At 32.3% G+C, this 13,649-nt stretch overlaps 1 protein-coding gene across 3 annotated transcripts in view; it reads right to left on the reverse strand.

Annotated features, from left to right (window-relative positions):
- Window positions 1–13,649, reverse strand: part of VPS13A (vacuolar protein sorting 13 homolog A) — a 159,541-nt gene that overhangs the window by 121,335 nt on the left and 24,557 nt on the right. For all 3 annotated transcript variants that reach the window (XM_081152259.1, XM_081152260.1, XM_081152261.1), the window contains exons 4-12: window positions 12,666–12,761; window positions 12,313–12,414; window positions 10,304–10,413; window positions 9,589–9,648; window positions 7,755–7,814; window positions 7,464–7,544; window positions 4,008–4,065; window positions 798–925; window positions 210–316 (exon numbers count right to left, since the gene is read on the reverse strand). In XM_081152259.1, the coding sequence (XP_081008385.1) occupies window positions 210–316; window positions 798–925; window positions 4,008–4,065; window positions 7,464–7,544; window positions 7,755–7,814; window positions 9,589–9,648; window positions 10,304–10,413; window positions 12,313–12,414; window positions 12,666–12,761 (802 nt within the window). The remainder of the gene's footprint in view (window positions 1–209; window positions 317–797; window positions 926–4,007; window positions 4,066–7,463; window positions 7,545–7,754; window positions 7,815–9,588; window positions 9,649–10,303; window positions 10,414–12,312; window positions 12,415–12,665; window positions 12,762–13,649) is intronic.

A 13,649-nucleotide genomic window follows, 5' to 3' on the forward strand; every position in this document is an offset into this window, starting at 1 on the left:
TTAGTTATAAAATAAATAAGTCATAGGGATGTAATGTACAGCATGATGAATAAACTTAATAATATTGCATTGCATATTTAAAAGTTGCTAAAAGAGTAAATCTTACAAGTTCTTATCACAAGAAAAAGAATCATTACGTTGTACACCTGAAACTAATACAATGTTGTATGTCAATTATACATCAATGAAAAAAATTTAAGACATTTTACCATTCTCTGGCATGGCTGCAAACAGGTACATCAGGTCTGAATTTTCTATATGGCAGATTTTGCCTCATCATATCAACTGACTCAAGAAGCTCCATAAGACTGAAATACTGAAGAATGAAAAAATTAAATCTTATATGTTTCAGACTGTTTCCGATTATTGAAGATAAAAGTTAAATTATTAACTTTTTAAAGGAAATTTTACCATGTAACATTAAAAATTTTTGAAAAACATGAACAAAATAAGTTGATGAACAAAATGGAACCAGAAGCATGAATACATGTAATATACTGGCCAGTGCGCAAGGGGAGGGGGGGTGGTAGTGACTAGACAAAGAAGGTGAAGGAAATAGCTAAAGAACATATATGCATACCCCATGGACACAGACAATAATTTGGTAAAGGCCAAGGAAGGAGTAGGCGGGGGAGGGTGGAGGTGGGCGAAGGGTGGGGAGGGGAGCTCCTGCAATGTCAACATTTAAAAAAATTTTAATAAAAAAATTTTTTAAAAAAGAAAAACATTTAAAATCTTAATCCTATTTTTATCAAACTATAACTCACAATTTAAAATACCATTAAAAAAAAAATCACCTGTGGTTTATTAAATTCAATCGCTATGTCATGTAACTCAACATCCAGTTTTATCTTGGGGGCAGAAAAGTCAAAATCAGATCGGCGATTCATTTGAAGTTTGGCACTAGCAGATATGGGGCGAAATACTGGAAAATAATACAAATTTTAATAAATTAAACTGACTTATATTTCAAGAGTTTCACAGTACTAAAAGGATCAAGTTGATAATACTGATTTTCATTTCTTATACATCCTTTCTACAGTTCCACAATGCCATTACTTGGTCAGATGAACTATCATTTAATTGGTGAAAAAGTTTCTTCTATCTTTTTTCTACCTACAATTCATATTGTCATTTGTAAGTACAATAAAGGCTAACTAAACTCCCCCTCAAGATACTAATATAACCCTTAAAAACAGGAATACTCTCTAAAAGGTAAAACAGTCCAATAACGTAGTTTTAAAAACAATACACAGTTTTAAAGAATAAAGGTACATTAGAAATGCAGGAAGAGAATATACAGGGGTGGACAAAAGTAGGGTAATAATAATAACAAAAAATAATACAATTAATTAAAAATAATAGTGTTTTGTGTACTCACAACTATAAACATACTCTTGTCTATCCCTGTATTTCATCACTGACTTCCATTATATAATTATAATTTCTGAATTTCTGATCAGTTTCTCTGTAGCCATCAGTTCCCCCTTTTAACTTGTAAAAGAAGACAGAAGATGAGTGAGAGTTTGCTCAGGATAACCTCCTTGGCTCAACTCATAATCTAAGACAGATTACTCTCAACCCTTTGTATTGAGTGCCCAAAAGAATAAGAATAATGCAGAGGGAGACCAGTAATAGTAGAATCTAGACAAAGATAAACTATTCAATTATAAGCTAATTTGTGTACAAAGATATATCATTTCTTTTGTTTTGATCATCCCTGAGGCCTAGCGCTTAATTTTTTACACATTAAGTATCCAAACATACTTTTTTTTAAAAATCCTCATCCGAGGATATGTTTTTCATTGATTTTAGAGAGAGAGGGAGGGAGAGAGCGAGAGAAACATCAAAGTGAGAGAGAAATATCGAGATTGGCTGCCTCCCTGCACCCTGACTGGGGATCAAACACAAAACCTGAGTATGTGCCCCAACTGGGAATCGAAACCTGGACCCTTTGGTGCACAGGAGGACACTCCAACCAACTGAGCCAGGGCCAAACAAACTTTCAATATAAATGAAACAAGAAGATATTCATTAATAGATCATTGGTTAAATTCATTATGGTACATCTATACAATAAAATACTATACAGCTTAAAATGAGAAATGTTTATATGTATATATACAGCAAGTCTAAAAAAATATATGTATAAAGTAATATATGTATAAAGTAATATCAGTATTTAAAAATTAGCCCGGCCGGGTGTGGCTCAGCGGTTGAGCATCAACCTACGATCCAGGCGATCGAGGTTCAATTCTAGGTCAGGGCACACGCCTGGGCTGCGGGCCTGATCCCCAGTCAGGGGCGTGCTCAATGACTCTCTCATTATTGATGTTTCTATCTCTCTCTCTCTCCCTCTCCTTTCCTCTCTCTGAAATCAATAAGGATATATTTTTAAAAATTAATTAAATAAAAAATAAAATTATTCTTCTCCCCCAGCTTTAATTCTTGTGTTACATAAAAGATACACCATTCACTATACCATTCCTAGTTGCAATCACCTACCCATCACTGCTATACCTACTCCTACTTCTCTCAGACTTTAGTTCCTGGCAACTCTAATTTCTGATTTCAATATACAAATGATCTTCCCAAAACTATGGCCTCTCTCAGTTCCTTGGACTCCTCCACCCTTACCTCATCTACTAAACCTTATTACACCGATATCCTCGACCTCTTTATAAACTTGGTCTTAAGCATCAAACTCTCCTACCACCACCACCACCTCTCTCTCCAGTATTCTAATACCAAAACTTCAAGTCCTGGGGGACCTACCATTCATTGATCCTTTCTCTGTCCTTAATCTCTGCTACATGTTCTCAGTTCCCTCCCTACTCTACTGAAATTCCATGATCAGTTATTTCAATCATTCCAACCAGAGCCATGGCTATGCCTTTTCCAACAAGTTCTAGATCTCAATGCTGAGGAAGACAGACTCTCCTCTTTGGACACTCCGTCTTAGTCATAGTTCTTAGAAACTGTTCCTTCTACCTACTATTCCTAGATTCTTCAGACTTCTCTTTACTTTTCAACAGACATTCCCTTTATTATTCCAATCCCCTGTTATAGTTGTAATTCTTTAACCTGTCCCTACTCAAAGTACTGTGTGGTTTCTCTCTCTCCTCATTGGGCCCTGACTGACATGAAATTACAGTAAATTAAAGGAAAAATAAGTCAAACCTAAAGTGACAGATTTGAGAATCATCAACACATGATAGACAATCCCATTTGTTTTAATGTTTCCTTTGAGGAGAGAATCAAGAAAATGAAACCAATACAAAACTATGAAAATGAGTGAGCACAAGAAGAGCCACTTCCAAAAATTAATAAAGAATATTTATAAAGGTAGAAGTATACAGAAAAGTATCAATGAAGCCAAAAATAAGTAAATACATACATACATACATACATACATACATACATAAATAAATACTTTCAGGAAGGATAATCTATGGTTAACAACATTGTCGGCCAATCCAAGAACTAAGTTATCCATTGCCAATCAACATTTATTGAGTGCCTTGAGGGTAGAAGAAAAAGCACTCCTTTTCTCTGCGTATTTTAATAACGTATTTCTGATTATTAAAGTACTACATGTTCATTTCAGAAAGTATAAAACCAGAAAAATATACAAAGAAAAATTCAAGTACATATTTTTAAAACAGTAAGATCATACTATATAGACTATAGCATCTAGCCTTATTAAATTGTATTTGCCACGTCAAAATATCTTTAAAAATTATCATAATTATTATTAGTCATTAGCAACTTAACAATTTATTAACAACCTCTCTTATTAGACATTTTTCTCTCCTGGTTTTGATATATAGCTAAAAACTCCCAACAATGAATGATATATAAGTGTTTGCTTTTGCATATATATATCATAAATACATTTAATTACATGAGAAATTAACATGAAATACCACAGTGACATCAACAATGTTCATTTAAAATTTATGCTGATCAATAAAAATTGCAATTTTTATGTTATGAAATGTACTTACCAAAATCATAACCATCTGGAACAGTATTTTCATCAACAACGCCATTCTTCAAGCTGCCCTATTAAAAGACAAAATTTTTTATATCAATGCCAATATACCTTTATCTGACAAAATCCCATTATATGCAAAAGAAAAAAGTTTAAAAGCAATTAAAAAAAAATTCAAACTTAGGAGGACTTTGATATAAAAAAATATTAAAGTGGTTAAATAATAGTTCATTAAAGACAATATCTCATAAAAGAATACCTTAGAAATATTAAGATATATGTGTATGTTTAAACATGTTTATATATAGACACATATACAAAATATAACAAAATTCAATACCCATTTATGATTAAAACACTTTATACCAAAATGGGTACAGAGGTACAATTACACTTGAACATAGTAAAGGGAATATATGACAAACCCACAGCTAATATAATACTCAACAGTGAGAAGTTGAAAGCTTTTCCTCTAAAACCAGTAACAAGACAAGGATGTCCACTGTTACTACTTTTATTTAACATAGTACTGAAAGCCCTACCCAGAGCAATTAGGCAAGAAAAAGAAATAAAAGCCATCCAAATTGGAAAGGAAGAAATAAAACTGTCACTATTTATATATGACATATTATGTATAGCAAACCCTAAGGACTCCACCCAAAAAAAACCCTGTTATAACTAATAAACTCAGTAACGATGCAGGATACAAAAATCAATATACAGAAATCTGTTGCATTCCTTATACACTAGTAACAAACTATCAGAAAGCAAAATTAAGGAAACAATCCCATTTTAACTGAATCAGAAAGAATAAAATACCTGGGAATAAATTTAACTAAGGAAGTGAATGACTGATACACTGAAAACTATAAGAATTTAATGAAACTGCAGACACAAATAAATGGAAAGATATTACACACTCAAGACTGAGAGAATGGTGTTAAAATAGCCATACTACCCAAAGCAATCTACAGATTCAATGCAATCCCTATTCAATTTCCAATGGCATTTTTCACAGAAAGAAAACAATCATAAAATTTCTATGAAATCACAAAAGACCCCAAATAGCCAAAGCAATCCTGAGAAACAAGAACAAAGCTAGAGGCATCACACTCCCTAATTTCAAACTCTATCACAAAGCTAATCAAAACAGTACAGTACTAGAATACAAAAGGACACATAGATCAGTGGAACAGAATAGGGTGCCCAGAAATAAGCCCATACACATTATAGTCAACTACTTTATGACAAAGAATTAAATTTGGGAAAACTGGACAGACATGTGCGAAAGAATAAAACTGTACCACTATCTTACACCATAAACAAAAATTAACTCAAAACAGATTAAAAATTTGAATGTAAAACCTGAAACCATAAAAATTCTGTAGGGAAATAAACATGGTAAGCTCTATGACATCAGTCTTAGTGATAACTTTTGGGATGTAACACCAAGAACAAATGCAACAAAAGCAAAAACAAGTGAGACTACACCAAACTAAAAAGCCTCTGCACAGCAAAGGAAACCATCAATAAAATAAAAAGGCAACCTACTGAATAGGAGAAAATATATACTATTCATACGTCTGATAAGGGGTCAGTATCCAAAATATATAAAGAATTCATACAACGCTTAAGTAAAAAGAATAAACACTCTGATTAAAAAATGAGAAGTTCTGAATAATCGTTCTTTAAAAAAAACAACATACAGATGGCCAACAGGTATGTAACAAAATGTTCAACCTCACTAATTATCAGGGTAGTGAAAATCAGATGACAATATAACATCATCTAATGCCTGTTAGAATGAGTATTATCAAAAAGATAAAACTTAACAAGTGTTAGAAAGGATATGGAGAAAAGGAAACCCTTGTGCAATTTCGATAGGAATGTAAATTGGTGCAACCACTATGGAAAACAGTACGGAGATTCCTCATAAAATTAAGAATAGAACTACCTTATGATCCAGCAACTCCACGTCTGGATACTTATCCAGTAAGTACCAATAAAACACATTCCAATAAAACAAAAACACTAACTCTAAAAGATATGTGCATCCATGTTCACTGTAGCATTATTTACAATAGTCAAGATATGGAAACAACCTAAACATCCATCAACAGATGAATGAATAAAGAAAATGTGACATACATATGTAATGAAATATAATCCAGCCATAAAAAAAGAAGGAAATCTTGCTATTTGAGGCAATACAGGTGGACCTTGAGGGCAGTACACTAAGTAAAATATATCATCAGACAGAGAAAGACAAATATTGAATGACCTCACTCATATGTGGAAACTAAAACACAAACTCATAAACACAGAGAACAGACTGATAGTTGCCAGAGGCAGGGGGTGGGTGGTGGCAAAATGGATGATAGTCAAAAGGTACAATCTTCTAGTTATAAAATAAGCATGTCATTGGGATTTAACATATAACATGGTGACTATAGGTAATAATACTGTATCACATATTTAAAAGTTACTAAGGGAATATTAAAAGTTTTCCTCTCATGAAAAAACACTTCGTAACTGTGTATGGTGACAGATGTTAATTAGAATTATTGTGATTATTCTGCAATATATACAAATATTGAATCATTGTTATATACCTGAAACTAATATAATGTTTTATGCCAATTATTAAAAACAAGGTGTGTATTTATACATGTTTGTATACAAGTACATATATATTCACCTATTTCTGTAAATTCTGCTCACTGATTTTGCCGCCTTAAAAAAAATGACCACTGACTACAATACATTAGATAAATGACAATGAATAAAATGTTATGAAAAATATACCAACAAATGTGTATATACACATATATAAAAAAAAAAATTTAATGGAGCTGCCTTTTGACCCAGTGATTCTACTCCTAGGAATGTATCCTAAGAATCCTGAAACATTAATAAGAAAGAATATTATGTACCCCAATGTTCATAGCAGCACAGTTTACAATAGCTAAGATCTGGAAACAGCCCAAGTGCCCATCAGTAGATGAGTGGATAAAAAAGCTGTGGGACATATACATCATGGAATACTACGCAGCTGTAAAGAAGAAGAATCTCATACCCTTTGGGACAGTATGGATAGACCTGGAGAAAATTATGCTAAGTGAAATAAGCCAGGCAGAGAAAGACAAACATCACATGATCTCGCTTATACGTGGAATCTAAAGAACTTAATAAACTGAAGAACAGAATAGATTCAATGACATGGAAGCATAGATCAGACTGAGGAATGTCAGAGGGATGGAGGAGGGCGGGTGGGTGGAGGGGGAGAGAGTAACCAAAGAATTTATGTGCATATATGTACAACCCAAGGACATGGACAATGGTGGGGAGAGGGACTGTGGAGGGGGATGGGACGGGGTGGAATGGGTCACTGGGGAGAAAAAGGGACATCTGTAATATTTTAAACAAAAATAAAATTAAAAATTTAAAAAATAAATAAAAATTTACTTACCAATGAATCATCATAACTAGTAAGATAAAACATCCGAGACTTCACATTCCAATAAGCAAAAAGGTTATCCAATCGGATTAACTGAAAATAAACAGTTCATTATATGTCTCACTTTCTTTGAAGGGTCTTTAACATATGCTATTTTCAGAAGGCTCAAATAACTGAGTGATATAACAGAGTTAAGCAAGTAAACACAATTTGAATAAATCTATATTATATATTACATCAGCTTTTCTAAAACTCTCTTGTCAACCCTAAGGGTTGACAAAATATAATATTTGATAATTTTACCTTACGAAATAGTTTCTCAGTTTCATCATGTCGACATGGAACCCAGTTTGAATCAGTTGTCTGAAAAGGAAAAATGGCAGTAAAAGTGTAATTTTCATATGCTATATGGCAGAGTGACAAATCGTATCAATCATTCCCTGGATCAATTTCCCATGAAAATGCTCTTGAAAACATAACATTCAAAGAATATTAACTGACCACAAGAAAGTCTCTGCTTTCAAGGAGCTCATTAATTGGTTGAAAAAGCAAGTAAGTAAAGAAGCAATTACAAACAAGTGCGTGCCACTCTAGAAGTTAAATATACAATACTGGGAGAACAGCGTAGCAACCTCAAACCCAAAGGTGTGATGAAGAAAGTGATGTCTAACCTAATATATAACATATGAATAGAAATTATTGATTCTAAGGATGGTAGGGAATATGATTCATTCTAGGAAGATATACAAATATATAACACATTCAGAGAATTAAAGTGGACCAGTATGGCCAGAAAACAAAATGCAAAACAAAAAAAGAGTTGAAACCAGATATGTTACCTGGGATCAGATTATAAAAGGATTATAAAGGACGACTAAACTATGGACTTTATTCTAAGAGCAATAAAAAGCCACTGAGGAGAACAGTGATCAGATGCTTATTTAAGAAGATTGTTTTCATTTTTTGTAGAGAACAGAATGGATTAGAATAGTGGTTCTCAGACTTTACTATGCAATAGGATCACATAGAGGGCTTTTTAATACATGACTGCTGGGCCCATATCTGAGTTTCTAATTGAATAGGTCTGGGCTGGGGGACAAGTTTCCAAGGATCTCCAAAGGTGATGGTCAAAACCAATGCTGTCACAGTCACCATGACCTTCACAATGCCAAATCCAACAGCTAATTCTCCATCCTTATTTTTCAAGTAACAGCAGCATTTGACATTTTACCTTACCCAACATTATTGAATAACTTTTTATTTGCCTTTTCCTTTTTCTTTTTTTTTTGCTTAGAGTAGACCCACATTTTAAAATAATGTCATACACAAAAACCCAATGGATATAGCAAATAAAAGCATGTAACGAAAATACTATACAGCAGTTAAACTGAATGAATTGAATTACATGTGGCAAGACAGATGTCAAAAACATTGTGAAGAGGAAATGGGAACTTATAGAAGAATCTCATAAAATATTTATGTAAATTTTAAAAACCTACCCTATACTATATACAATTTTAATGGCTATATTACATAGAAGTTTAAAAATTTAGGATGTTTATCTCTGGGGGAGGAAAGGGTAAGGTAGAGGACAAAGGGATTTAAACTTTATTCATTACAGTTTACTCTTTTAAAGTAATTTAAAACTTAAACCAAATGACAAATTGAATAATGGTTCATTCTGGTTGCCGGCAAATGTTTCATACTCCTCTGTGTGCTCCTATATTGTAAAACTCCTCAACTTGAAAAATTAGACAAAAAGAAAGTATGCCATATTAACAGTGGTGGTAAGGACACAGTAGTTTGTTTCTTTGTACTTTTCATGACTTATCAAAGTTTCTAAAATGAACATTTATTACCTTTATTTTACACGTACTCAGGAATGGATTATTTTAAGTAAAAAAGTATCAAATATCAAAATTAGCAAATGGTAACAGGCCCTTGTATTTTAACTTCAGTTTATCAACCATTTTTTTCCAATGTGAAATTACGTATCCTCAGTTCCAATCCAATCTATGCACTTTTGTATCAATTCTATATAGACACCTATTTCTGATGCTGACATAAATGAATAGCAATTAGTAGTCTGATTAATTATACTACACAATATGATTAAATTTATTTTTAAACAAAGTACCTGCATGCTGAGGTTTTGAAGGGAAATACCAAATGACAGAGGGTTGTCTCGATTTGTGATCTAAAGAGGAAACAGTAAATTTTACTCAGATTTTAGTAGCTGGACAAAATTCACATTATAGAAAATGTTCACTTTCTGGGCAGTAGGCAATTTCAAACATTCAAAAACATTTAATACTACAGAACAACTTTTATTCCTATATTTTTTCCTGATACAATACTAATTAAAACATTAAGTATTAATGCATTAGTGCTGTACAATACTACATCTACATAAATGTTTTACAGTTTACAAAAAAGAAGCTTATAACAAATGACTGACCCTCAGAACAGTACCATGAGAAGCTAATTATGATGTGTTTTAGAGAGAATATATGACCTACCTGAGATCAATTAGTTAAGTCTTGCTTAGCTAGACCAGTGCTCTCTCCAGGAGATAAATATCATATAGTTTAAAGTACCTTAAAACTACATAATAGCTAACTTCATAACTTCCACCTACCAAAGGTGATAAGAAAGGCATTTTCTTTCATTATCTAATGTTTGAACATTTTAGGAAAGTGTAATCAAGGCAGTAAGGACTGAAAATTACAACTATAGTTATAGAAAAGAAAGATCATGTCATCTCTAGTCCTATCTCTCCACTTCCTAGCATCTAATTGGTGGGCTACTGTAGAATATATATAAACACAAGTTTCATCTGTTAAAATACTTACATCATCTTCATAACGAATATGGATGCTGGAAATTTTCACTTGAAGATTTTTTATGATCTGAGTAATTAATTTTTCTGTAAAAGTGTCTTGTTTCTCCGCCAGGATTTTTTCTAGAATTAAAAATATTCCTTTTTAAACTTGAATGAAAAATAAATTCTATAAATATCCACATATTAAGGCAACATAAATGTTATCTTGTTAAAGAAAAAAAATATATTTGTAGATTTCCTTTCCAAAAGTCTTCTGTACCAAAAGACTTTCAAAAGCAACTAAATAGTTTCCAAAAACTAGTTTTTTGTTCAGTGAAACTAAAGCCAGCCTTGCAGAATTTATTGGCATTAAATTTTATAACTTCTGTTAATTACACCTACGTACATAAAGATATGGAAAACAATGAAGATTATTAGGTAAGAATTATAATAGGCTTAAATGAGAAAAGCAGAGAAATCAGCAAAGACGGAATCTCCCTTAAAATTAGAGACAACATCGTAAGTTGTCTGTGGTTAGATGTATAAAATAGTTGAATATGGCCCTCCTCCTGATGAATACAAAGTAGGAAGATGTAAGATCATTTCCCTCTCTCCTTTACAGCAAGGATGAAGGAAGTTCATCATCTGTTTCTTTTTCTAAAATCTATTTAATATCTCCAGTTTCAATACCTTTTAGGTGAACAGAAAGAATAAAAAATTGAGGTTCCTAGTTTTTTTTAACATGCCTTTGATAACCACTAGTTCCAACTCCTATTTCCTCCACTTAAAAACGCCAATGGAAGCTATCTCCTTTCCTCTTTCTAGTCCTGCTCCACCTGCATATATAAATGATCTTTTCCTCTAATGACCTACTACTCCCTAATTCAGCTGGCCCAGGAGGCCTTAAAGGAAAAACTGATGATGTCATATGTACATCAAAATCAAGTGTGAGTGAATGAGAGGTTAGTGAAAATATCTGAATATACAGGGACTTTAGAATTAATAAGTAGACAAAAAAAAAAAAAACCACCAGAAAATAATAAAGCAAAAGATTTTACTAGGTAGTGATGTGATTCAAAGATTAAAAACTGTCTTCAAAGAGCATATATGTGTAAAAATGATTAAGATGATAAAATTTTATGTGTATGCCACAATAAAAAAGTATTTTTTTAAAAAAGGATTGAGGGTAGGTATGAATGACTACACTGGATATGAAAGAACTGTGACAGAGAAGAAAAAATAATTACAGAAAATGTTGCCAGGAATTGCATTAAATCTCCTTTAGTATTTTTTACCTGTTTGTCTTACTGGGTCTTATTTTTTATTTTAAAAAAGTAATGTATGGCAAGGATAGTGAAATCAGTATATATCTTCTTTTAAGACACTTAACTTTTAAATAAAGGACAGAGGAGAAGATAAACACATGACTAGGTTAGGAAGAGACGACTTTATGTTAGAAGATAAGAATGGCTACAGTATATTTACATTCTAAGAAGAAAGAATCAGTAGAGGGAGAATTTAGAGTCTGCGTACAAAAAAACAGCTGCTGATGCTGCATGCAGCACAAGTAGAAAGGGATTAGATTTCTGCAGGACATCTCTTCCACCAACAAAAGAAGGAGTTGAAGTAATGGACCATTTGGTCTAGGCTGAACAGGAAAGGATGTGAAGCTGGGAGGTAAATAAACAGATTTGGGAAAATATAAATATACAAAGGGACTAAGTATATCCAAAAGGTGAACTGATATAAGAAGAATAAAAAAGGCTAGAAATGTAAAAAAACAAACTTGATTAAATTAATTACTATAGTTAAACACTAACCTTACCCTTATAAGCTGGGTATATTATTTGCCCTAAGTCAAATGTCTACAAGATAAAATTTCTACAAACATGATAAAACACACATTAAAATGCCCCATGTAATAAGATTCTCTCATATTTGTTAAGTAATCTCAGTGCTTCCAGAAAAAAATAATATTCAAATATGATCAATATTTGGGTATTTTCCCCATTTCTTATTACCATTCTTCGTTTTCTTTACCTTGATCAGCTACTTTTTGTTTGGCTTCTTCTATTCTTTTTAGTTCCTGCTGCTTTATTTCCAAGAGCTGCTTTTCTTCTTTTAAAGGATCATATCTTATTACTATAGGAAGCATAAAAAGGAAGAATCTTAATTACCTTAAATTTAAGTATACTCATTCCAAAACATATACAAGAAAATAAACACTAATTCCAAGTCTGCAAAAATTTAGCATAAAAACCAATTTAATTCAATGACCTCATATCAAATTTAAATATTTTTAAAAATCACAAAAAATTCCCCAAAAATATACAAAGACTTTCCATCCACAAAAAAAGAGTAATTTAAATTATAATGTCTAAAATTTGACTTACTAGAAGAAGGCACTATGAGTAAATAAATGTCTTCCAATACAGCCACAACTGGTTGAGTATAAAGGTTTTTCCATGGAATTGTAAGATTAAGATTACCTACATAAAAAACAAAAATATTCATTTAACATGCATTTACTGTCAACCTATTTTCTGTCAGTCATTAGAAGACATAAAGTGGCCTCTGACATTACAACAAGCTCAGTCACTTTATAGAAAGCTATTTTACAATGAAAAGTAAGTCTCTGTTGTGAAATTTTGAAATTATTTGTATTAGTATTGTTGGAAAACCTACTAAATGATATCCTAAATATTTACAAGTTTCTATTTATGTCAAGCTGTTCTATTTATGACAAACGTACTAATATTTATTCTTCTTCCATTTACCAACAATACTTGATATTACAACTTAGAATCTCCCCATTCATACTCTAAATCTCCATAAGAAATACTTTCCTTATGCTTTAAAAAAGTAGATTATATACTTTATGTAAGTGTTTATTTTTCACACACAGGGATTATATATACAGTCATGTGCAGCTTAACAACAGGGATACATCCTGAGAAATTCATTGTTAGGTGGCCTTTGACATTGTGTAAACATCATACAGTGTGCTTACTACACAAACCTAAATGGTCTAGCTTACTATGCACCTAGGCTACGTAGTATAGCTTATTGCTCCTAGGCTACATGCTTGCACAGAAAGTTACTGTACAAAAAAACATGAAATCAAATCAAGCACAAGAGAAAATGATGCAATCAGGAGACTGAGTAAGCACAAGATGTATGAGGCTCCTGCTGGAGTAACACTGCATACCGATTTACAGCAAACTTTTTTTTTTTAAGTAGAAACAGTACAGTCTAAAATAATAATAAAAAGTATAAAGTGTAGCCCTGCTGGGGTGGCTCAGTTGGTTGGAGTGTCATCCCGAACCCACAGGTTGTGGGTTCGAATGCAGTCAGGGCACATACCTAGGTTTCAGGTT

This window comes from Miniopterus schreibersii (genome assembly GCF_964146895.1).
Source record: "Miniopterus schreibersii genome assembly, chromosome: 11".
NCBI classification, from domain to species: domain Eukaryota; kingdom Metazoa; phylum Chordata; class Mammalia; order Chiroptera; family Miniopteridae; genus Miniopterus; species Miniopterus schreibersii.